The 27,174-nt window shown below is 39.1% G+C and overlaps 1 protein-coding gene across 1 annotated transcript; it reads left to right on the plus strand.

Moving 5' to 3' along the window:
• The first annotated feature begins 2,869 nt into the window (after positions 1–2,869).
• On the plus strand, positions 2,870–19,056 carry PPP1R17 (protein phosphatase 1 regulatory subunit 17). The gene is made up of 5 exons (XM_018565267.1): positions 2,870–2,924; positions 4,916–5,012; positions 6,513–6,662; positions 13,240–13,383; positions 18,797–19,056. Exons 2-5 carry the CDS (start codon positions 4,934–4,936, stop codon positions 18,859–18,861), a joined length of 438 nt encoding a protein of 145 aa, XP_018420769.1. The 5' UTR covers positions 2,870–2,924; positions 4,916–4,933; the 3' UTR covers positions 18,862–19,056.
• The last annotated feature ends 8,118 nt before the right edge of the window (positions 19,057–27,174 follow it).

The raw sequence follows: 27,174 nt of genomic DNA on the forward strand, positions 1-27,174 counted from the left end.
GTATTGGTTGTCAAACTGATTCAAGTTCTCTAACAATTAATTGTTGCCATTTGGCTCGTTTTTCGCTGGCTTAACAAGTTGCAGGTCTTTTATTTATTTTTTTGTTTTTATGTAGTTTTCTTTTTTGTATATTGAATGTTTGATTTTTCTTTACCAATATCGTTATTGATTTATTGTATATTAACTAGTCTTCTAGGATTGAAGTCCTTCTGAGGAAGCCATTTTTCGGCGAAACATGTTGAGGCACCTAGAGAACAATATCAATCTCCCTGTGATCAACCAGACCACTCCAACAATTACTGTTTTGTATTTGGACTATGCACAATATCAATGTATTAATTTTGTGTTTACTTTAATACAATCATGGTTTTAATTCATTGCAATAAATATATTTTTAATTTTTATTAAGTTCATTGTGAGAGCAACATTTTTTCTTAAAAGCCCCACTTTTCCGGGCCTTGCATACCTGGTAATGGTTTTAATAATCATATGATCTTGGTTATATATTAAGTTACTGGGGTGTGAAACGTTGCTCTCATTCTATCTAATGTGCTCCAACAATTGTAAACCTCTAACAATTACTTTCTGCAAATAGCTCAGAAAATTGTCCTGCCAAAGGTAATTAGGTATGTAGCATTTTTATAAAGGCATCCACAATGTCATTCTGCACATTTCTCTAAATACAAGATTATTATCCACCTCCCTACCAGCCATTGGACAAAAACACTCGGTAAGGGGAGCTGTTGTTTTCTGAGTGGACATACCTGTATGTCTTTTTTAATTACTTTGGTCATTAGACAGTGGGGAATATAGACAAAATCGGCAAAAGACACAGAGCTGATTGGAGCAGCTCTGTGTCATTGGATCACTGTCATGGCCAACCACAGTGTTCACAAATGTAAACAGTGGCATTGTTCATATTAGAGAGCCCACCCCTTAGTCTTACAATGGAGGAAGGGACCAATGAGGATTCAGTAGAATAATCTATCAATTAAATCATCCAGGCTGCAGCAGAGGAAGGAGTGATGTGGGAATGGGGGTTTAAAAATCCACTGACCACTAATGTTGTGGGATTATTTTGGGGGTAGGGTAATTTAAAGTGTCAGTGACCACTAAAAATGGGGTTTGGGTGGGTTGTTATTTTAATCCCACTAACCAATAATGATTGTGGGACTTTTTTTGGAGGGGGGTGTTAAAATGACATTGACATCCAATGTCATGGGATTGCCTACTGGGGTTGTAAAATGCCTCTGACCACCAATGATTGTGGGATTGTTTTGGGAGGTGGGGGAGTTTATCTATGACATCTAGCTATGGTACGCAATGCAGTTTCATCCTCCAGGAAGCTAAGTGCACATTAATTACCTCAATACTGGAACATTAAAAAAAGTGGGGCAAAAAATAAGATTAGACCTTGGGGTATCCACTTTCCAAAAAGTGTTTTTAAAGTCATGGCATTTTTATTTGATATGCTTACATCAGAAAACAAGGGAAACAAGTTTTTTCATAACCCTTTATATAGTAAAAAAAACCAAAAAAAACCCAGTGGTTATTAAATACTGCCAAAAAAGCTCTATCTAAAATGATATAAAATGATATAATGTGGGTACAGTATTGCATGACCGAGTAATTGTCAATCAAACTATCAGAGACCTGAAAAATGGCCTGGTAATTAGGGGGGGATTGGGTAGCATGCTGGTTTTGAGGTAGTTTAAGCATTAAAGGTATGCAGCAAAGGTATTATTCTCTAGGGATGAGCGAATACGCCAAGGTTCATTTTATGTAAACCTCGGGAAAGTTAAAAAAATGGACCTCCATTTAAAAAAAATATTTTTACTTTTCTTACTTCTGCTACAGTGAAGTCCCTATTTTATGGATGTGTGGCCCCAGCTGCTCACAAACAAGCACTCAGGTACAAGAATTCAGCTTGCCTAACCATGCATGCTCAGTCCACTTTCTCACATGCAGTATGTGGAGCTCAGTTCCTGCTGTGAGAGAAAGTGCACGGTGTGTGTGTGTTTAGGTAAGTCTCTTAGCCAAGTGCTTGTTCATGAAGGGCTTGGGCTACACATCCAATGGTCAGTCCATCATGCTAGGTAGACAGGATGAAAAGGGGGAACCCACAGCAGCAGCAAGAAAAGTAGAATAATTTTAAAAACAGATGCTAATATTTTAACTTACAATGTGAGCTGTAATGTATATGGCATTTTTTAAAAATCATTAGCAGCAAATTAAGCCTTTAATGTTTGTGAGATCTTGTGAACTAAACAAAACCAAAACATTTTAACTTGATGAAGTTTTATAAGCTATTTGTAATAAAGAAATAAAAATTTCTATAAAATGTGATTTGTGGATTTTGCCACTGTAGCACCTGGAAAAATGTTTAATTATAATGTACTTTTCCATTCAAATTCGAAGAAGGATGTGGGGCATTGGTCCAAATAACTAATTAATTGTATAATTAATTGCAACAGTCTGTTATTTTTATGGTTTTGTCTCCTTTTAAATTTAGAGCTAGGATTTGTTCTTAGGGTCGTTAATTGTACATGTTCAGATGTTACAATATATCCAAAAGAAAATTAAAATATTGTCTTAACAAACTGAAATATGTCTTACAAGAAAACAAAAACACTGTTCTAATTCATCCATCAGCAAACTTGCATCATCTTTGTGTGATATCATTGCATATTAATATTACAAGCATAAGTGTGTGTATTTCTTTGAATTGTGTTTTTTTTAAACAAAATTATATATTGTAATTGATTATAAAATTGTAATTTAATTTAACTGTGCTTGGTCATAGACAGAATGTTTCCATGGTAACTCATGTTCCAATCATTTAAAAGGAGAGCAGAACAGAAGGCACGATCAGCTGGGCCAGCAACAATACTCACACGAGGCTCCCACACAGTCCTGCACTATTTGTAAGTACAATGTCTTTGATCAAACTTACATCTTCTTTTTCTTTCTACCTGCAGTTTAAAAAATATTAAGACATTATTTTTTCTAACTGTGTTGGAGAAAAAAATAATTTTTTACATCAGCTAATTATCTGGTTTCATGTGGTATGGTGCTATGAGAACTGTTGTCAATAAATATTTAAAACTCTAAAACTTTTATACTGTGTTTACAACAGCAAGGCAAACATGTAATGAACTGGTAAACATTGTAAGACATTTGATTGCATTTATTACATCTGGGTGAAATGACAATTTACCATTGTGAAACTTATATTGACACAGTTAACCATCTTCTCAGTAGGGATACATATGTCATTATGATATCAGGTTGGGTAGCATTAAATTGCAAATTTTAACGGTGAGCTTATCAAAATGTAAAAGTGACATTTAACCCAAGATTTAAATCTTAAAAATGCATTCAAGTACCTTAACTAATAACAAAATCTAGCTTAATTCGTGTATCACTTATCTGTAGATCCTCAAATCATCTCTCTGCATTTGTGCTGATAATGTATTTCCTTCTGAGGGTGGCTACCTGTGTTTCCTTTGGACACACAGGGACCCTGTGTGTTTTGCAAGCACCGAAAAAGCTCCAAGCACGCGTCCATGACGGACTACAATCTTACGCTTAGTTTACTAATTTGTATTGAAATGATAGTCTACCATTGGAGCGAGCTTGGAGTGGTGGCTACTGTACAACACACACAGGAACCATGGAGAACAAAAGTAGCCACCCTCCAGAAGGAAGGACAGTGTCAGCACCAATTCAGAGATTATTTGAGGATTTACAGCTGAGTGATACACAAATGAGCTACATTATTGTTAATAATTAGGGTACTTAAATTTTTATATTTACCTCCTGAGTTTAGTGTTACTTTAAGCCCCCTAGCAGAAAATTTCCAACATACTGGTAATACAGTGTAATTGATTATGGACTTTTAGTTCTTATTATGGAACAGCCCATCCACTCTGCTCTAGCCAAGGTTAAACACAAAACAAACAATGAAGGGGATTTGAAAGTGTTACAGCTGTGATGATGGGCAGCTCTCTCACTTCCCATTTTGATCAATATCAGGAATTAATCATTTAATTGAGCAGTGTATCACTCAGCTATAGAGGTAGTGTTATCTTGATTATGGTACACAACAGTAATTTAAGCTGGCAGCAGAAGCTATAGTGAGAAAATAATGTATTTTGTTTTTTCCATAATTTATTAGCATAAGTTCCTCTTTTTAAACAACAATATTAGAGCTATGGAACAAATTGGGTTGTAAATGGACATATACAAAAAAATCTTCTGAATAGCCCAGAATAATAAGTGCAAGTTCATTGATCTGTATTGTCCCGGGTACATAGACAAATTATAAATAAAACATTTTATTCTAAATGTAGTGATTTTTTTAAGCATGCAGCCTTCTCAGGATATTATCTGTTCTATAATGTTGACATCCGGCCAACAGATTCAAATAAATTATTCATAGATATTACAAGCCCATATCCACAGTATGATTTGGACATGATGTTGTGAAATATTTTTAAATTTCTGATATAATTATTTTGAAATGACCAAGGGAGATATTTATATATCACTGTACTAAACAATGCACATGTGTACGTTTATGAAACTGTAATAAATGCTTGCTCTTCAAAATACAGTCACTATAGTTTCATAAAGAATAAAGCAACATGCACAAGTTTAGCTTTCTGGTACCCATTGCCCAACTTAAACTGAAGAAATAAAATATGAATCTCTCCAATGAACTCTGCAGGAACTCCACTGTGCTCAGTGTCAGGTGGAGTCATTTTTTTTCAAAAATGGAGTAGCTATGGTACCATAATCAACTTACATTTTCTGAACTGAACATCTTAAACACATAACAGGCTAAATTTATCATTTGTATTGCAAATACATGTTTGTGAATATTTAACTCTTACTGAAGCTTTTCTTTTTACAGTGAAAAAAAAAATCAATTATGTCAACAGAATTTGTGCCGCCAATAGATATCTCAGAAGACATCTTGGATAAACGAGAACAGCATTGTAAGCTTTTAGGTAAATACCATTATTGGAGTTTATGTCTTATAATTCATTAGATATGATGATGAGTCATCCAGAGTCACTCTCAAGCACAATGGATAATGACTGACCCTGCTGAAATGTAGAAAGCTGATATCACAAGCCTTCTGGTAACAGACATCCTGCCAGATGGGAAGGGAAAGTGTATTATTTCTCCTCCTGGGGTCACAAATTGAATGAATGGGATTGTTAACTCTTTGCTGTGGTAATTGATTATTACATGCTACAGGGGGGTTATATACTAAAGTGTGGAGTGAGGTTAAATTGTGTTCTCCTCAATAAAGTATTGCACTACGTTAGCTATTGATAGCAGCAGGAAAGTAAAAATATAGGTTATACTATGCCGTGCAAGCTTTCCAGAATCCATAGATCGAGACATGACACCATGCCCAACAAAGAGCACTATGTTCACTTTAAGGCTGAATCTGTTTCTATTTAGTTTTAGTTTTTTGTAGCCAAATTCTAATAACATTTACTTTATATTTATTCCTATTCACAAACAATAGTTTATTATCACAACAGGTTTTATCAGAAGTTTTGTCATTAAGAACAGTTAAGAGATGTTTTGTCATCAATTATATATATACACATTAGAATAATATATTATAAAATATCACTATAAAATATCAACTAAAAGAACATACTTAAAGTAGTATTAAACTCTCAAACTTTTTTTCAATAATGAATCCAGACCGAACAAACAAATGTACATTGCCCAACAAAATATTTCTTTAGATTTTGCCCAGGCACTTACAGTTATCATGTTTCCAAACAGCTGGCTCCAACTTTCTCAGCTCCACTTTCTGAACCTCCTGCCTAGTACAAGATCACAAGGGACAGCCCAGTCTCCAGCAATTGCCCATCTACTAGCTTGGAGAAAGAGGGAGGAGATAGGTGTGTGGAGCAGAGAGCAGGGGAGCAGTTTGCTTTTCTGTACCTCTATGTTTGTTGAAACCAATGGCAAATGCACTGATCAATTCATAACTAGCTTTTAAAGTAAGGTGCACATGTGCCTCTATCTTGGAGCATATATAGCAACTGATGAATTGGGTGCAGGTTCGCCAGTAGGCAGCCCATTCCTCTTTTAAGGCACTTAAAATGCTCCAAGATGGAGGCTCTCATAGATTAGAGTTAGGACCATAGTACACAGAGGGGCCTTGATGAGGCAGTGTGGCTTCCACATATTTTGCAAAAGTTGTGCAACTAAAACCTCTGTTTCTAGAGACACACACAGTTTACCAGCACACACACGGGTGGCTCCATATGACTCTGCAAGGGAAATGAGTCACCCTAAAACAGGATATCAGGGCCAGTGCTCAGGGGGCAAGCTGATTTTGCAGAAAATTACATTTTAAACATCAAGGAGAAGCATTCATTGTAAGTGATTTATTCAGCATTTGAAATGGCTTAAAAACATTTTAACTTTAATACAACTTTTTTGTGCACGTTTGTGCATTGTATTGTTATTGCTTACAGAAAACCTTTCTGAACAACTGATGAGGAACTGTGATCTCCAAATGAAAGCAAGGAGTGGAAATAACAATCAAGTTTCAACAGTGGAAATGGACCAAAAACAGCCTAGGAGAAAAGATACACCAGCCTTCCACAAGCCCCCATTTGTACCAGGTAAGCTCAACAATTCCAACAGGTCCTATTTATTTACAATGGCAAGGATTCTAGTCACAAACTCAATGACATAAGAATCACAAATCTCAATGATTTAATCCAACCTTATACCAAAACTCAGTGCAAGGTCCTCTGGCACCCATGGGGAAGATGCCAAAGTGCATCCCAACCCGACAAAACGTGCTAGCCATAATGGCCTCTTTATTGTGTGGCATGTCTTTAACAAGGGGAGTGTCTGGTATGCTGCACAGTAACAAAATGCTGGTGGTGACAGAAACAAAATGCTTTTGCAATCTTTTTTTATACATTCCCAGCATATAGTGGCACTGAGGGGTCTTAACACCTGTGCTTTTTACTGGAGCAATAGTTACAGTGTTCTGACAGTTTTTGCAGTATACTTAAATTACCATGAAAAAGTATTTTTTGTCTGAGGGCATTAGTCCATGTTGGACTGCTATGTTTTGATTGGTTTTCTGATTGTTTTCTTATTATTTATGTCTTGTTGTTCCTGGAATTTTTGATGCAGGATCTCCCTTTTTTCCCTTCATTCATTTTCTGTTTCCCTTATTTTCCTCCTTTTTGGGGAATTTTTCCTCTATTTTTTTGCAGAATTTTTAATTTTCTTACGAAGTGGTGGAGAACTCCCTTAACATTGTTATTTTGGCAGAAGATGGTGGCATGCTCTTTAATTGCTTTTTGAGTTGGTTAAAAAGTTGTTGTTTTTTGTTTTGTTTGCCTCTTAATTATTGTATAATTTGGCTTTTCTGTTTCACTGTTTTTTATTTTTTGAGAAGCACCGCTTTAAGATCACTCTGCATAGCATTGATCTTCCTTTGATGATTCATCTTTGCTTTACATCCCTTCCAGTTCCTGTTCTTTCCGCTACATTCTGCCTTTTCCACATCATTTCTGCTTTCACACTGAGATCACTTCCAGTCTCTTAGAAGCATGCTCAGTAATGGCATTTATGGAGTCCAAACCGCTTTCCATCTAAACTGCAGCATGTAGTTTACACAACTTGATGTTTGAGAACTGCTTTTTCTCTCAGATGGCTGGCTAGCTCATTATCTAGGCTTTTTTTGTATAGTGAGTGTGACCTGTATTTTGGAGTACCGTAAACACGCTGAATATACTGTATGTTTGTTAATGCAATGAAGGATGACTGCACAAGGAAATCTCTAGGGTCAAAGGTAGGCTGTAGTTTTGTTTAGGTTGGGTGTATTTATCTGTGCTGAGATTCCATATTGTCTGTCACCTTGAAAATGGAGGTGACAGTGTCTTTGAAAAATTGGTAGTTTTATTTTTGTTTTTTGTTTCTGCACAATGTTGTTATTGCAACTTAGACCTTAGTAAATTACAAGGTCTGTAATTTTAGCTGTGCTACCCAGTTGTTCTTTTGGATTTTCGCAATATCACTGTAAGTCGGGCACCCTCCTATTGTCTTTAAAGGCACAGATGCGATATGGGTTTGTGTCACGTTTCTGTTGATCGAGATGACTTCCCTCACCTTTTCAGCCAAGGCTCTGAAGAGTTTTATACTCTCATAACATAGCTTACAGTAAGACCTGATTCACACATCTTTGTTTTCCCCTGATGCATTTTCTATTGAAATTGATGGAAGTGCATCTAAACACATGCTAATGCATGTTGATGTATGTCAGTGCACACTGTTACATATTCTCAATGCATGTTGCATTGCCCTTTGTATTAAGGACCCATTTACATCATTATGGTAATGGACGTGTTACCACAACTCCCATTTTGATGTAGTGCCAATCATTTTGAATAACCCATAGCCCAACACACCTCAGCAATTGACATGTGTTGCACTGCGGCACAGCATGTGCCACTACACTAACATTATTTGCAGCGCACTGCTAAAAATGCTACATGCCTTTTTAGGTGCATTAATGTTGTGTAAGTTAACATGCAGCAGAACACATGTTAACTCCTGTGAGCTAACACAGTGCAACAGTATGACTGGTGCCTAAAAATCAACATGCATGATCATTCGTGTTGATGTGGGTCATGATACATGTACTGGTGTCATGGCACGTTGGTGAACATCTTAAAACCTGCATTGTAATACATTTTGATGCATTTCCATGAAAATTTTAATGGAAAATGCATTAAGCAAAAACACAAAGGTGTCACTCAAGCATGTAGAAACAACATTGCGAAGAAAAAAATCCAGGGACAATGATTTAGACACAGATATTTTAGATGCCAGTGCCATTTAAGGGTGAAATGCTCACATTATTGTTGTGACAATAGGCAGCCTAACGTTTGTGGAACTACAAGCTCCAGTATGTTGAGGTTTGTAAATCCTCAATAACTGTACAACAGAGGCTGTAAAAACGAATCATATGTGGTTAGCTCCATATCCTTGGCTATGTTTACTGACCTGAACCTTCACACTCTTTCCTCTTCATCTAACATTATTTGTCCTCCCCCACACTATAACTTTTCTCTCAGCTGCATGTGCAGACCTTACACTGAACAAAAGAGATGAGAGAATATTTTGTATCTTCGTTGCTCTCCCATTCATCTTCCATAATGTTCAGTAGACATTGCAGCTAACAGCGAGATCAGTTTGTGGCATCATGGTGGTCTTGTGCTATAGTCTGTCTCTCCCACAGCCAGGCAAAAGAGAGTCAGGGACCATGGATAGAAGAAAGCCCTGATATGTTACAATCAGCAGTCATGTAGTCATCTCACCTGCTTACTATCCTAAGTGCCCATGTGTTTCATCAGCAAATATATTTTTAAATTTCCGTAGCAGGCTGAGGTGTGGTGGAGGCAGTAATCAGCCACAAAACACCTATCATTTAAAAGACAGAGAGTGACCAAGCAAACTGGGACTAAATTTTGAAGCAGGGGGCAGGCAAGCTGCAACTTTGGGTTGCAAAGCTTTAGAGTGATATGTGAGAAATGTAATGAACCTTAATGGACTGGTATTTTTCTTTTACTGGCTTCTCCTGGCTTAGGTTTCTACTGACCCTTTATATGCTAGGTTGTAACTTCATGAGATACAGTGGATGGAGAGCTACGCCTCTACCACACATTGTCCAAGGCACCCTGTGTTGGCCCATCCCTGCCAAAACCTCTCTGATTACTTTGCAACATATCATTATATTTACACATCACCTATAATGCAGTGCTGCACTTTAAATAATGCAACAATATGAGTGGAAAAGTACTTGATTTGTTTGATTATGATGAATTATGTTGTATCTTTAATTTATATTTAAAGACATTCATGTCAGGGATAGGATTCCCCAATTTTCTTTTATCTATGTGTGTGCCTCTATGTAGGGAATGAGTGTGACTATTGTGCCAAGGCTTTGGGGACAGTAAAGCAAGGGCAGTGTAATTTGGCAAGAATATGTCAGAATAAATAAGGTAAGAGAGAATGGAGCTGAAGAAAGCAAAGGAGTCTGAGGAGACTATGGCTTGCTGTGTCGCAATCTCAATGGGTGAGAGGAGGTATGAGGGAAAATGGGATAGAAATGTTAAAGGTTAGAAGGTTGCGGTTGAAGAACAGGAAAATTGAGTTCTTGAGCCCATTAATGTCACATAATTTAGAGCAGATGTGGTCAAGGTGATCTTTATCAAAGTATGTAAAGGTGCCCAGACACCTATCAATTTTCATTCGGAAATCATCCATGGTCTTTTGAACGATAATCGATCAGTTGCTGGGAACCCAACAATTTTTTATTGCTGTACTCCTGGCCGATTTTTTCTCAAAGGGTGAGGCTGGAAAACTTGTTACGAATTGAACGAAAGTCGATGAATTAGTGTTTTTTTCAAAAAATTGCAACAAAAACACTGCACATGCACAAAAGGATATCCGTTCTATCGATCAACGAAATTCGGTGAGTTAGTATTGCTAACGAACGATTATTGGAATTGACATTGGTCTATGCATAATGGGCTATTTGACCTAGAATTGAAAGAGGGTTCTTGGCAGCAACGAAAATGATCGATCGAAAATCTATAGGTGTATGGCCAGCTAGGTTGTGCATGTCTTATGACTAAAGATGAGTTGAGTGATTTTGTTAAAATTAATTTAGCTGTGGAATTACGTCCATCGGTGATTTTTGTTTTGAGGGGGGCTGTATAAAGGGTAATTTAGCTTATCATTAGTGTTGTATGTAATAATTTTTTTCTTTTTTGTGTATGTGATTGTTATTTGTGTACTATTGCTTACATTTTTTATATCTTGTTGTCTGTTTTCTATTTTTGGTGGAAAAAAAACCTTAAAAGGAGGCTCATGAGGGTAATTTTTGAAACAAAAACAGGTCCTGGATAGTTAAAAGAAACTTCTGTAAACTTAAAGAGTGTTTTAAAGCCATTTGCACCCTTACATGCCACCTTAATGTTGTCTTCTCTAATGAATCATACGCATTTTGTAAAACAAGCATTAAACTGTTAAATTTTTACCTAAATTTTAGGGGAAATGAAAACTGGTAATTTTGTTCACTTTGCTGGGTTCATCAGTGATAGGGATGTTCAGGTACCAGTTTAGATACCAGTGCCGATACTTGGCATTTTCAAGAGCACTACCAGGGTTGCAGTGGTTGCAGCTTCGACTGTGCCTGGGCACGCCACCACTGTCCTGAAATCATTAGTCTGTATTGTTTCAGAAAAACATGATACTAAACAAAAGTGTATCAGTAATTGGTATCTGCCGTACTTGGTATCTGAACCTCCCTAGTGATAATGTTAAAGTCATTTTATTAGGCCACAGGAAAGTATCTAGAGGGAAGCCATGAAATGCAGCTGCTAAGGAATTGTTTAAAAAAAAAACAGCAACTATGACAGGAAGGAGGCCCAAAAGGTGAATTGCAGGCACTTCAGAGAAGGGCAAATAGATATGATACAAGTCTAACTAACTCACTGAAAACAATGCACTCCCTATGTGACTGATCTCATCTGAGCAGAGTATTCTGACTCCAACCATTGTGTTAGTGATTTATTCCTTGCTGAGATCTCTATTCCTGACCTGTATAAGCAGATACAATCACCACAGATAGTCTTTATCAGATAGCTGAACTCTCCAAATACCTTTTTTTATCCACGAAGATCTTTATTGTATGCAGGTTACAGCAGACAACTGGATGTAGCAGATGATAGAAATGACGGTATTTGCATATCAAAGATGGTAATATTTTCCTCAATGCAAGCATAAGATGTGACCATGAGACGAGCAGCCATTTTGATGAGAAACTTATAATGATGAAGAAAGGGAAATACATCATAAAATGGGAGGGAACCCCCTCTATTGCTATAACCAAAATGACCATAAGATGACAGTATATTATCAGCTATACTGATAATATGCAAGTAATGCTGGTAATAGCTTAAGGAAATTAACTATATAAATTCTCAATAATATGAGTATTAACCATGACTATGCATTGCATCATATTTTCATACAATTGTTGTAACAGCACACAGAGTTATTGTACTGAGCCACTACGAGCTTCCTGTAGCTGTTAATTAATAAATCACTACTTGTATTGCAATTACAAAAATAGGAGCTTGTAAAATATAGAAGTCAGATAAAAAGATACTTTAAGGTAAAAACTGTAAGAACAACTGGAAATATGTGCTCACTGAAGATATGCTTTTCTTTTCCATTTAAACAGGATAACAGGAGCATAGTAACACAGTAGGTGAGGTTGAATAAAGGCAAAAATCCATCCAGTTCAACCTGTGGTTTTCTGTGTATGTGCCTGTGTGTCTGTATCTGTATGGCTCTACCTTCTCATATCCTTGTATATGTTGCATCCGCACATCTCCAGAATCTGTGGTTCCAATAACATCTGTCATTCAAAACCATTTAAAATCCTTTTATTTAATGGGCTAAAACAACGTCACACACAAAATCATAACATTTCCACTAAAGAACATACAGTATTATTCGTTATGGCATGGTTCTGCTTCCTTGCATCCCCTAGGTCTTTATTTAGACCCTAACCATGAAAGTATGTTTCCTAACCATTTCCTCGATTAATTCAGATCTATGTAACTCCTTTCTGAGACTCACTTTTGGAAGATTAGTGGGTGTTCCTAGTATCCTAAGACTATAAAGTACAGTATATCTAAAGGCTCCATATGGCAGTCTAAACAAGTTCCAAATCCAGTTACTCATGAAGCAAACAAAAATATCCTTTACCTTTCTTGACTGAGCCAAATCATCATTTATTTGTGCCGCAAATGCTTCCCCTTCCAGACACTGCAGCCTAAAATGGTAGGGTTTTTCAGCAACAGTGGCAGTGTTGTTAATTAGTAAAGCAGTGGGCAGGACTAGTTATGACGAGGTGCTGATTAAATACAGGCATTCAATTCAGCAGTGACAATGCTGAATTTACATCTTCTCATCCCACTCCAGTGCAAGCAGGCAAAGCCTACATTAGAGTGGCAACATTGCTTTGAATTCAGGAGCAGTGCAGCTGTGTTGCCACCCCATCACAGGAAACTTCATTAGAGGAACTTAACTGGCAGGTATTTGTGGGACTATATATACTGAATATTTAGATTGATGTTATATATTTTTTTACATGTTTTCTAGATTTTTCTGAAATACTGTTGAAGAAGTTTGATGAAATAGAGAAACAACAAGCAAGCAAAATCTCTGTTCTTACTAAAGAGCCAATCCTGATAAAACCCAGAAGAAAAGACACTCCTGCATTGCACACATCACCACTTCTCTCAGGTACAGTAAGCAGACTAAAACATTTTAGTTTTCAATCAAAGCAAAGCAAAAGCTACTTTTATTTCTATTATTTATTTATGTATCTTAATACAGAGACACTTACTGATACATGCATGCAAGAACAAAATAATGCGAGAGATGGAGTTGGGAAGGGTAAGACCCTCTGCCAGGTTTTTATTGCTGTTTGAGTCACCCCAGTGACCAGGGCCACAGAGACAGAAAGTGTAGGGAAATCCAACAAAATGGGATCAGTCATCAGAGTAAGAGGTGAGGGAAAATACTCTACTGGGGACCCTTGTTCCTTTGACAACTAATATAAGATAGATATTCACTTTGGTGAGATTTCCTCCAATGTCCTGTGCACTAGTGGAACACAGAGAGCAAAAATGTACCTAATAGGGGGTCTAACCCTTCTCTACCCTATCTAAAACTGGAACAATAAAAGTTTTGGCTTTACATACACTTTAATGTTAACTTGAAATCTGATATGGAGGTTAAGTTTATGGATCTCCTTCTAAAATGTATTTTGTTTTTCATACTAACCCTCTTGCCTTACTTTAGGTCACTAGCCTAGAAAAAGTATGCAAATTAGGATTTCTGACTTTTCTTCTACTTTCTGGCTATGTATACATGTTTTGGGTTGGTGACTCTATAATTATAGCCAGTTGGTCAGCATAACATTCAGGTGATGAGCATTTTCAGATGGAGGCCAGATATGGCAACCACTAGATTTCTCTTTCCACAGGTTTACTTTAAGGCTCAAATAATAAGGGTATTTTTCCTTAAAATATGTCTTAAAATATGAGCTTTAGCCACAAGATGGCATCAGACTTCAATAAACAACAGAATTAAATTTTTTCTGTCTGTTTTATCCCATATATAGAACATAAAGCTTTCAGCTTTAATGCTCATGGTCAGAGCATAGTGTGCAGACTAGAAAAACTTAAACTTTTGCAGTAGCTAAGTTTGGGGAATTTTAACCTCCCCTATCCACAATCTATGGAGATCTTCACTGTGCAGCTGCTGGGGGCTGTACTACTTCTCCAAAACAAAGTATCCAAATTGGGGCATGCATGCATCATGAATGCCCTTTTCATGACTATGGGAAGGCCATTGATTATTGGAGGAGGCAGAGGGCATAATGGGCTCAACAAAGTATATTAGTAAATTAGTATATAACCAGCTAGATAGGTTTATGAATCACAATTCCAGATGTGAGTGAATGTTTACACACTTTGACTCATTATTATTATTATTATACAGGATTTATATAGCGCTAACAATTTGCACAGCGCTTTACAATATAAGGAAGGCATTACAATCACAATACAATTCAAGACAAGATGGTAAGGAGGGCCCTGCCCATGAGGGCATACAATCTAACGGGGAGAGGGAAGTGATGAGGAGGTAGCTGTGTGGGGATGAATTGTTTGGGAACGTGATGGTTGAGCGGTTAGGTTGAGGTGGGATAGGGGTCCCTGAAGAGATGAGTCTTTAGGGAATGCCTAAAGGCAGTCAAGGTGGGCCACAGACGGACAGGTTGGTGTAAAGAGTTCCAGAGGATGGGAGAGACTCTAAAGAAGTCCTGGAGGCGAGCATGGGAGGAGTTGACAAGGGAGCTGGAAAGCAGGAGGTCTTGCGATGAGCCGAGCCGATGGTTAGGGTGATACTTTCAGACCAGGTTTGAAATATAGCCAGGGGCAGAGTTGTGGATGGCTTTGTATGCGATTGTTAATATTTTTTATGTTATCCTTTAGGCGAGTGGAAGCCAGTGCAGGGATTGACAGAGGGGGGTTGCAGACACTGAACGGTTGGTTAGGTGAATGAGTCTGGCAACTGCATTCACGATAGACTGAAGGGGGGATAGCCTGTGTAGTGGAAAGCCAATGAGGAGGGAGTTGCAATAGTCAAGACGAGATATAACAAGTGATTGGATGAGACATTTTGCGGTTTCATTGGTGAGGAAGGGGCGTATTTTGGAGATGTTACGAAGGTGAAGGTGGCAGGATTTGGATAGTGATTGGATGTGGGGAAGAAAGGTGAGATTCAAATCAAGGATGACACCTAGGACCTTGGCATGGGAGGAAGGGTGGATAGTTGTGTTAGCAATCTCAAGGGAAAAGTTGGGGAAAGGTGCACGGGCAGGAGGAAATATCAAGAGCTCAGTTGTTGAACCCATATATGCGGACGCACATTACAGTCATACCCTTACAATTCTCAGTACAGACCTTTCCTCCCTCTCTTCCCCAATACAGTTCCTTCCCCAAATCTCCCCCAATATAGATGTTCCCCCTAGCTACCTAAAGTCTATTCACCTGACCTCAGATACAGCAGCACTACACAGTGTGGGGAAAGTCTTCCACTCAGCTGTGTCATGTAACACTGCACATCACAGCTGAGAAGGATCTTAGGGGAACCTCCCTCGACTCTGTGCTGCCATAGTATCTAAAATCTGAGCAAACTGGCAGCAGCAGTGCAGTGACAAAACTTTATAAAAAGGCAGACGTTTAAGGTGTTAGAATCCAGGGCACCCAGCAAGAGATGTGAAGCACTTCCCCCAGGTGCCTGGCACTAGTGACACCCATGCATTTATTCAATATTCCGTAGTAAAAACGTTCAATTTCCATCTTAATTCTGTAAGACAAATTTTTTTTCTTTTTTTAGACACGTTATTAAAAATATAGTACCGGTTGTAGTTACTGCCAAATGTATCCAAAATACTTCACAAATTGAAATGTAATTTTGATGTACTCGTATATAAGTACAGTTTTTCTCAGGTTGCAATGTTCTATCTTTTGTGTACGCTAAAAGACAATGCAAATTAGCCTTTATGTTAAAGCTCTAAAATAATATAAACTAACATTATAAAACATTAATCAATTTATATGGCTAGAAAACAGGAAATGAGTTTAATGAATACTAATGAGGGTATAACACATATTTGATTACTCCTTTGTTACAGGAATAGTTTCTAAAGTATCTCTTGAGACCTGAGCTTCAAAGACTACCATTGAGTGGTTTATTACTGAAGTAGTAAAAAAATAATAACAATAAATGGCAACTTGGTTGGGTAAACAAAGATACTTACCATGAATATTAACATCATGTACTTAATATTATGTTTGTTCATGGATGATCTGTGACCATCTCCTGTAGCATATCTTTAGTCTCGGACCATCTCCTGCTTGCATGTCTGGAGTCTCTGTTCACTTTCTGTAACATTACCTTCACTGTGTGACTATTTTTTGCCCTTTAGCAATGTCAGGGCCACACTTGCATACTCCTATATTGAGAAAGTTGAGCACCACTGACAAGCCTCCCAAATTCTCAAATCAAATCAAATGTCAGGATGTTGTGACATGAAAGCCTCACTGGTCAATAAGAATGTGCAGGAGGCAGGAAATGAGAGGCAAGCATTGGCACTATTAGGAAGTGTGAACAGTTTGCTGATAGGAAGTGTGAAATCTATGTCAGAATGGCCCCTAATTCGACAGTGGAGTTTGTTTGGCTTCTGCTTGTTTAGTGGAGGCCTTTTTGCTTTCTTTTAGCTCACCTTACCATAACCTGTCTGGGACACTTTTTAAAGAACCATCAGTCCCCTTCCTCCAACAGAGCTCAACATCTAATGTCCTAAATACTTATATAAATGTCCTAAATGTTATATAAAGGGTAGGATTGGTTTTGGGCAAAAGCAATTGTATCTATCAGTATGTTTTGGACTTTGTGAAGAAACCAGAGTGCTAGGAAGGACATACAGATACCATGCAGATAATTTCCTTTGACAAATCTAGCACACAGAAAATACAAATGAACGGTGCTAACCAAATAGCCACTGTTGATGTGCAGTCTTATAATCATTCCACTAGATGCTGCTAAGTTATCACAATGAACTTTCTGGACTTTATATATCCATCATATTCAGGGGCGTATTTACCGCGAGGCAAACTAGGCGTTTGCCTAGGGCGGCACCCTCCGTCGGGGCGGCTGCTCCGCTGTTGCCGCGGTACGCAAACGCCTAGCGCCGCGGTTCAGAGATAATCAACTGGACACCGCCGCAAGCCGCCCTCCTCGGCAGCTTTGCTTGGCAGAAATGCTTTGTCAAATCAAAATACAATGCCTTTTTAAAACATTTTAAGACACGGTTGTATTTGTAACTGGCAGATATAGATTTTCTTCAAGACTCTTAATCATGTAAGATTAATATTAGCTTCACATTTTTTTTTAACAATTACCTGGGTCTGTATTATCCTGTTTAAGTGCAGTTAGATATAGGCACCCACACATAATTATGTATAATGTGTGATCAGGATTCTGAGGCTTTCAAGATAACCTTTGAGGCATTCTATTTTATTTTATTTTTGAGAACCCCTATTCCAACATAGATGATATACTGTACATAAGGCACCAATGATACTATATTTTTACATCATTGTTTACTGTTTTACAAAAATAAATTTGGGTTTATTTGAACAGCGTATACCAGTGGATCTGCTACAATGTGTCCAGGCTAACTAGGCTTACCTTACATTTTAACTATAAATGTTATCATTATTAAAAATGAATTGGGGTAATTACAAATTTAATTCTACATGTTTTCCCTTTTAACAGGCCACTAGAATTATATTCCCTGAGGGACATTTATAAAAACTCGAGCCAACAAAATCTGGAGCAGTTGCCCAGGGCAACCAATAAGCTTCCCTCCTCAGTTTATTCAGTTAAGATTTGAAAATGAAAGGTGGATGCTGATTGGTTGCCATGTACAGCTGCTCCAGATTTTGTCTGCTCCAGTTTTGATAGATTTCCCTCAATATTTTTTAAATTTGACACTACTAAAATTAATGAATGCAAATGTGAAACGTTTACATATAAATGTTGAAAAAAACATAAAAAACATGCTCAGGGGATTTAACAATTAAAACTACATAGAGCTAACTAAGGTTAAATAAACTGCTAAACGAGTGGTTAAAATTAATTTCTACACATTATAGTAATTTATGAATGCAAGCTACAGCAATATCTTTCATTCATAAATGGATGCTGAACAGGACCAAGCTGTCAAACTGACAGCTCAGTCCTGTTGATTACAAAAGATCTCCCTGCCACAGGCTGTGTGACAGCCTTTCTCTCTGCTCTGTTTATACTGATTACGCTGATTACGCAGGGAGAGCTGCAATCTCTCTGTCTGCCTGGCCCTACATCCAACGCTACAAAAAAAGGTTTCGCCCACATGCCACCAGTTGGGCAGCCCTGATCTATACTTACCAGCCCAAATAAGCCACCTGCAATCTATATCCTTAGTGGTGGAACGCTCTATCTTGAACGCCATTAACATTATACATGTTACATGTTCTATCGAGCCTTTGATCTTATTTTCAAAAATATGATAAAAATATATATTTTTTTCTCATAACAGGTGGAAAACTTCTGAAGGAAGATAGTGGAACCATAATTGTGGAGAGTGAAGAAAATGATGGATAATAAGTCAAAAAATATGTCCCTAATTACTTTACAATCTATACAACCACTATTCTATAACACAGGGTTCATTCATAAGGGTTTTTTAAAATGTAAAACAAACAACTGTATTGGGATGATTTGTACATTTTATATCTTATTTGTACACATTTTGTTGTTATAATATATTCATGTGAAATTAATTTTGCAGTATCATTTTTTCAAACCAAACCTTAAGTCTCAAACACATACCTTTTTTTATTGCACTGCTATACAATATCAAACACTCAATGAAATAGCAGTAAATTAGAGTGGATCTAAAGCCAAGAATAAAATGTTATATATTACAATTTACCAGATGCGGTAGCTGCATTAGTTTTCTTTTTTTCAAGCCTTTTTTTTTCTTTTAACCTATGGTATATTGTGTGTTGCCGTGCAGTGCATGGCCAGAAATGCTGCATGCACTTTTTTTTGGTCTGACACAATACAAAAAATGTGTATTAATGTGCAAGAATTGAGCACTTTGCTGAAGGTGAAGCAAGCAGGATGTTTGAGGCTCACTTCACACCTTAGCGTTCTGATGCATTGCGTTGTGGCACATTGTATTGCGTGGTAATGTGTGTTGCATTAAGGCAGTCCAAGCAATGCAGTAAAGGCTAGGTGTACTGCACATTTTAAACACAACTCACAATATACTTTGTGATGCAATGCATGTCCATCAGCCCCTACTGTACATGTGTGTCAGTGTGGCATGCATTACTGCATGTTAACATAATGCACAGGTGTGAAGCAAGCCTAAATGTAGTGGTAATAAGAATACAAGTCAGAAAATTGTAAACAGGAGATGGGTCAAATACAGGAACCAACAAGGCTAGCTAAATCGGGTAATTTGGGAACATGAACCTACAGTGAATTGGTACCAACTAACACAGACTAGCCAGATAACCCAACAGCATTGCTTATGGGAAGGCCCACAAACAAAGAGGATGTAAGGCACATATATGGAAAGGATTGGGGAAAAAACTGCAGGTAGAAGACAGCACAAAAACGCCACAGGACTGACCACCATACTACCCTCTCTTTAAGGTCTGTTCCAAGTGCCTTTAAATACCTGCCAGGAAATTCTAATATTTACCAATATTTAGCACATTATTTTGGGCACTTTAAATCAAAACTTGACAGAAATTAGCAGGATCAGAAGCAGAATGGGAGGAACACATCTATATCACCCAAGACATCACCAAAAATCACCAAATATATCCACACATGGATGTGTTGGGTTGAATTTTAAAAACTCCCAGGAATATAAACAGATCGTCTCCTTTGCCCTCTCAGACTATTCACAATGCATCACTCTCTGTGGCCAGCCACCCAGTCAGGGTGCTCCAACTCAAAAAAGCTACCTCGCTCCAATCACCCTCCCACAGCATACCCCATTTTATACCAACAAATCACCCTCCTGCCCCCTGACCCCACTTTTTTAATATTTTTCCCTTTTCTCTTCTGCTCTCTCTCTCATTTTGCTTCCTTCCCCTTTTCTCTCTGCCCTGATATTTCCTTCCCTTCTTACATCTGCTCCTTCTAACCTTCACTTTAGTGAGCCTGTGGAGCCAAAGGTCTTAGTGGAATAACGGCTGCACAAAAGGGAGCTCTGACTTTGGAGTTCAGAGATTGTGAGGACTCTGAGCACCGTGGAAATGTGGCAGCTGGCAACATTTGCAGGCAGAAGGAGGGAGCCGCACACTCTGACCAGGTGGGGGCGCTGTTTGTCAGATTCCCACTGGTCCCATGCATGCCTCTTTGACAAGGTCTCAGGGCCCTTCACACCTATGTGTTGGGTTAATTGCACAGCTCCATGCAATTAGCGCACATTATCATGCAACACATGCAAAATCACGCAACAGACCTACCATGTGTTACAGTGCAGTAGGTGTGTTGCCATTCATTTAAAAGGCACCTGAACCCACCTCCCGGCCACAATGCGCAACACACAGCAGCACAATACCATGCATTGCAATGGAAAAAAGTAGCCCATGCACTACTTTTTTCCACCACAATGAACGGTATTATGGTACCGTGGGTTGTGTTGGGGGGACATGATTTAGTTGGGCTGTATGGGGTCCCATAATTTCTAAGGGCGGCCCTGTTCATGAACATTAACTTTACTGTGATCAGCCTCTACTCTTTTAGTAAGTCAACCCTTGTGAATTGAAGCACTCAGGGATGTGAAGTCAGGAAGGTACAAGGAGGATGGGGTTTCCTACTTGCACACTTTATTTCAGATATTACTATGAAGCTAGAAGCAGGATCTGGAGACATGAGCAGGAGGGTGACAGTGGAAAAGCATGGCCAGCGTGGGGTCAGATATACCTTGGGGGGCCATGTAATATCAAAACATTGTTTTAAATGATCAAAATACTGTTCACTTTTGGGTTGAGTGTGTGTGCTATAGGTTATTTGGAGTGCCATAATAAGTTGTGGTTTTTCAGATGTTTCAAGTTTTGATATCACATTTTCATATGTGAATTTTGGGATATTCAGTTTGGGGTGGAGTTTATGCGCTTTTTTGATTGATGGCATTTAATTAGGATTTTGTTTTCACTAGTCATAAAGCGACATTAAAGTGCAAGTGAAGCCAAAACAGTTTTGGATAGAGTGTAGAGAGACTAGAACACCTGTCAAGTTTTTATTGCTGTCTGAGTCCTTATTAGGCTTGGTTCATTCCTGCGCTTTGCGGGAATGCGCATCCAACTTGTGTGCATTTTTGCACATTTGTGTACTGCGTTTGCCACGCATCCACATTGATTTAAATGGGTTCATAAACACGGTTAAACAAATGCGGCAAAAAGCTCATGGATTATTTTTCGTGACAGGTGTTCAGCGGTTTCCATTTTTGTGCACATTATAACACGTGCAAACAAGGAGGAGGAATGTGCGTACTTGCAGCCGCATTTGGAGTGCCATTAACTAGTAATGGCAACACAAATGTGTTTCGCATTTGTGCATGTTTTGCAAACAGGGGACAAAACACATATTTTTTGCGCTTTTGATGCACGTTCCTGCAATGCCTAGATGTGAACCGAGCCTTCTGGAAGACTCTTAGGGAAGACTCACCTCCCCTATTGGTCCTGGTGACCGTTATCACTGAAAGTGAAAGAAAGTCCCTCATTTTGGGTTGTCATCAAAACAGGAATAAACAAATGTAAATCTTCATGAATAGGTCTTTAATGGTGCTAAAAACATTTGATGGCTGTTAAAAATAACAAGTTAGAATTGCTGCCAATAATGCCACAAAGTGCCTTTTTATCTTGACGCTTTTTGACCCAAGGGGCTTCTTCAAGAGAAAGACGTTCAGTTTAAACAAAAGGGAGTACACCAATGCTGGAGGTCATGCATCGGAGAGGTAAAGTATTCCATTGGGGGGTCACAGGAGGAGGCTACCTGTGGGTTAACAAGCCGCTGGATCACCAGGGAGATAGACCTATGTATTTCACCAGGGTTGATACTCCAGACGGCGGGTACCTGTAGAAAACTACAGGTGGGACGGATATGAGACGAGTCACCTTGCACAAAGGAGAAAGAGCAGCAGCGACTGGTCTTTATTACAGGAAGCTCCTGAAGAATGAAAAGTTTTAACACAGGATTACTGCACCAAGCCCCTGCATATCACTACTCCTAACCAGAGATGAGCTCAGGTTCTGAACTTGAGCTTCTCCAAACAACAAAGTTTCATGAACACTTCCACCCAATTAGCTGTAATACAAGCATTCTCTGCCCAGCAGCTACATGTAAACAAAGGGGTGGAATGCTTGTGTTGAAGACATTTTCATAACCCATATTAGATAAATATAATTGACCAAAAGGCATGTAGCCATATCAGGCAAATGATGTCTCTTCATCCTGACCCTTTGCTTACTTCAATCTACGGGCAGAGAATTCTCCACCAGCAGCTGATGGCAAGGAAGGAGCTTCCTTCTATTTTCAAGAGTGGTTCAGAGTTCGGAGGAGGTTTGAAATGTGTCTGTGAAGGTTGTCATTCATCCAGGCCATGGTATATCTGTAAAAAATAAGTCAAGGCAACTGGACTTGCTGTATTTTTCTTGAAGACGTTTCACTGGTCATCCAACCAGCTTTCTCAAGGCTTTCTCAAGAAAGCTTTGAGAAAACTGGTTGGGTGACCAGTGAAACGTTTCAAGAAAAATACAGCATGTCCAGTTGCCTTGACTTATTTTTTACAGATATAGCTTTGAAATGTCTTTGGTCCAAACCTGAGCTCACCCCTACCCCAACCTCCTTGTCTTGCATTGTACTGTTGTAACGCGTTATATAAATCCTGAATAATAATAATAACTGGGAGCTCTCAGGCATACAGAGCTTCAACCCTCCTGGAAGTGTCAGAGGTGGAAGAAGAAAAAGGAAACAAAAAACAATTACTGTGACCAGGGAGAACACTGTGGTATAACTAAAGGATATGCAGTGGGGAAAATGTATCAATACTGGAGCAGACAGAATCTGGAGCAGTTGCCCATAGTAACCAGTCAGCTTCTCTTTTCAGCTGGTCTGGCTAAGCTTTGAAAATAAAAGAGAGAAGCTGATCGGTTGCCATAGGCAACTGCTCCAGATTCTGTCTGCTCCAGTTTTGATAACTTCCCCTCAGTGAGTACACTTCGCATACACCCTCCTATCCCTTACAGCCTAGGAAGACGTAATCTTAGCTTCTGTTTGGATTGCAATTGTCACGGTGCTGCACATGTGATCAGCTATGACACCAGTCACTTGAGCACTTGAAAGTTCAGTTGAACTAAGCACACAGGTAACCTTGAGAGTTGACATGCACACCCAGGTGTTTTGTCACTCAAAGCTAGGCGCAACAAAACGCTCAAGAAAAGGAATTCTATCGGCCCCTGTTCATACCTGAGAGCTTTGTTGCCCATTTTGTTGCATGAAGTTTCCCACTGAAAAGTTGCTCATGTAGTTTTTCCAGCGGCAGGCATTTTTCTGCTTGCGTCCAAATGCTCAGGTGTGTGCCCATAAAAATAAATGGGATTCCTTGACTCGTGGACTTTGTTGTGCTTATCTTTGAGCAACAAAATGCCTAGGTGTGAACAGAGCCTAAAAGTAACTGCTTTGGAAGACAGGAAATTGGTGGGTAAAGTTCTTCTTTACCAGACATTCTAAACCTAAAAATTCAGTTGATGGCAGTCAGGGGAATTCAATATTGCATATGCACCAAAATTCTGGCGTTAATGCAGCCTAAGAAATGCCTGCGCCAAATTCAAAAACATTCTGAGCCATTTTCTGGACCTCTACTGACTCCTGCACCTAATTTACGTAGCTCTTATTTGCGTCATATTTCTTTCTATGGCATATTCAATACATAAACTCAGACATTTCGGTAATAAGAAAGTGATGCAAAGTAAGATGAAGTACTAGTCTGTTGCACGTTCATATTGTATATGTCTGTCGCAGTATGTGACACATACCTCAGGTGCGACGTTCCTGGAAATTGAGGATCCAACTGAAATCTGTCAGACACATATGTGACATTTTGGACAGAGATGTGACATATCTATGTACTTTATCAGTGTTTATATATCTGTCCCAAAGTTTATTTTGCAAGGCAGCGCCAGTTTCATAGGTTTGCTCCAAATTCATGAATGCTATGCATATGCAGTAGGGATGCACCGATACTTTTCAGATACCAGTGCCGATACTTGCCATTTTCACGGGAAGTACCGGGGTTGCAGCTGTTGCAGCTGTGACCTAGCTCTGGCACTCCACCACGGTCATTAAATCATTAGTCTGTATTGTTTTAGAAAAATTGTCACATGACAATAAACAAAAATGTATCAGTACTTGTAAGTACCTGGGCAAGTATCAGTACTTGTACTTGCAAAAATGGTATCGGTGCATCCCTTTATTTATATTTATAAAAACAAAATCCTACATTAAAATATGTAACAAATGTACAAATCCCGGGAGCTCCGTGTGTTCCTTACAAATGACATCTGCCCCCTAACTTTTGAATTTTTCTCTAGTCTAGTCTTGCAGCTGGAAACGTATCTGTACTTGTACTTGTACTGAGTACGGTACTTGGTATTGGTGCATCCCTACTATGCAACCTTGTACATGGTGTAAATAACAATGCCTGTAACCCTGAGACACTTTTCTCAGCCACACTTTTTGAATGTTTTTAGAACTTCTTGAAGTTACAACGGGGAAGGAACAGTGGGTTCTCAATCATACAGAGTCTTCAATGGAAGAAAACGCTAATAGTGATCTTTGTAACCAGGATGAACAGCATGCACAAAACAAAAGGAAATACAGTGCGACTATACTGAGCCTGCAAGCTGTGAGTTGATGACAGTGTACAACACTTCCTGTAGCTGAGGAGGGGGAGGGGAGCAGCTGCAGGCACTCTGGCATTCAAAGTCTTGACATTCCTGGAAGTATCAGACATGGAAGAAAAAGCAATTTCTGCAACTAGAGAGAAGATGTGGACATAACAAAAGGAGGTCTAGTAAGTATTCATTGCATTCCTGTAACACATAGATTGAGCCTTTTGATGACCATGTCTCTTTAAGCCTACACAGCACTTCCTGTATCTGATAAGGGGGAGGGGAGCGTCTACGGGATCTCAGGCACACAAAGACTCGACACTCCTGGAAGTGTCAGAGGTGGGAGAAAAATCGATTTTTGTAACCAGGGAGAAGGCTGTGGACATAACAAAAGGATGTAGAGTGAGTACACATTGCGCTCTAACAGATATATAAAGCCTGTAGCTGCAAAGCACTCTGGAATGTGTAGTCAGGATGGAACGAGGAGGGAGGGCTGCCTAATCCAACATTTCCTTTTTGCTATTCCTGTAAAGCTAGCAGCAGAATATAAAGAGACAAGCAAGGACAAGCAGGGGGAAGACATGGCCAGTACAGTGTGGGATTACATTAGACGAGAGTTGTCACCGGTCAGGTTTTGAACAGTTCTTGTACTTGCTGTGCAGCTCGTAGATGAGCCAAGCCCTCATTGTAGGCTTGACCCCCCCCAGGGTCATCTTGAGTGCAGGGGTAGACCGCACTTGCCCTCCAGCTGTTGTGGAACTATAAGTCCCATGAGGCATTGCAAGACTGACAGTTACAGGCATGACTCCCAAAGGCAGAAGCATATTGGGATTTGTAGTTAAAGCACAGCACAAGGGCCGGAGTTGCCCACCCCTGGTGTAGTGCGAAACCCGTGCTGTTTGCTTAAACATTGGGCTGTTAGCTATGTGTGATCTTAGCAAAGTAAAGCATAGTGCACCTCTGGGTTCCCTTATGAGGATGTGCAGAAGAGCTGAGAGCGAAGGCTGCAGCAGCCTGTGACCAACAAGGGTTTTCTGAAGTACGACAGCATGGTACTTTCTGCAATGACAGCAGCAAGCATGTGGTCAAACTGCATTAAGCTAGCCATACATGTGTAGATTTCTCTTGTACAGTACAGCTCGTAGGAATCACTCGATTACCCCATGCACGCTAAAAATCTGCATTGACAGCTATTGTATTGAGACAGGTATCGGCACCCTTTCGGACGACAATTTTCCTCCTGGCTTCATCGATTCTAAAATTGAATTTTGTCCAGCCGGCTGCCACCCGTGGTTCAAATCTTAGGTGATACTGTTGTCTGCGACGGTGATACATTTATTCCTGCCTGGGGTTTCTTATCATTTATAGGGCAGCTTTAATATCTATTAGTGATTAGTTGGGGGGCTTTGTTACAATTTAGTACTTTTGTTAGAATTTAGTGCTCTCTAGGCTTCTTGGAAAATATAACATATGACTGCCAGGGTCAATTATCATAATGTATTGCTGCCTGTGTAGGAAAATAATAGTTATAGGTTCCTTGCTGAGTTATAAAAATTCCAAATATATTTTTCACTGGTTTGATCTTAGTATATTGATCCACACCATCTTTTATCGAGCCATACCAAAGTTTGAATAAATCTTGCCGGCTTGTGGCAGTAGCTTGTTTTTCCCAACCCCACTTTCAGGTTTTTCTACAGTGAGAAGGTGGAAACCCTACTTTCGAGGTGTTCAGGTTAAGGCCCCCATTCACACTTTCGCAATACGTGAACGCACAGTGCGTCCGTGTGTGTTTTTGTAATTCATTTCAATGGGCTGCCACAAGGGCAACAAATACTCCAAAGAAGCTTATGCAGAATTTTCAGCTGTGAGCTTCCCGTGTTATTTGACCACATGTTTGTGTGCGTTTGACACACGTGCATGTTTTACTGGCCATGTTTGGGGGGCATTAACAAGTAGTGGCACTGCAAGTGCATCGCTTCAGTGCGCTTTCACGCAGCAC

The sequence above is a fragment of the Nanorana parkeri genome, unplaced genomic scaffold, assembly GCF_000935625.1.
Source record: "Nanorana parkeri isolate BGI_ZX_2015 unplaced genomic scaffold, ASM93562v1 scaffold826, whole genome shotgun sequence".
Taxonomy (NCBI): domain Eukaryota; kingdom Metazoa; phylum Chordata; class Amphibia; order Anura; family Dicroglossidae; genus Nanorana; species Nanorana parkeri.

What these genes read in the sequence shown, in the direction of transcription:
- PPP1R17 (XM_018565267.1), top strand. Translation starts at nt 4,934, where the DNA reads ATGTCAACAGAATTTGTGCCGCCAATAGATATCTCAGAAGACATCTTG. An exon ending in ACAGCATTGTAAGCTTTTAG is followed by an intron (nt 5,013 to 6,512) that starts GTAAATACCATT and finishes TATTGCTTACAG; the next exon opens with AAAACCTTTCTGAACAACTG. An exon ending in CAAGCCCCCATTTGTACCAG is followed by an intron (nt 6,663 to 13,239) that starts GTAAGCTCAACA and finishes CATGTTTTCTAG; the next exon opens with ATTTTTCTGAAATACTGTTG.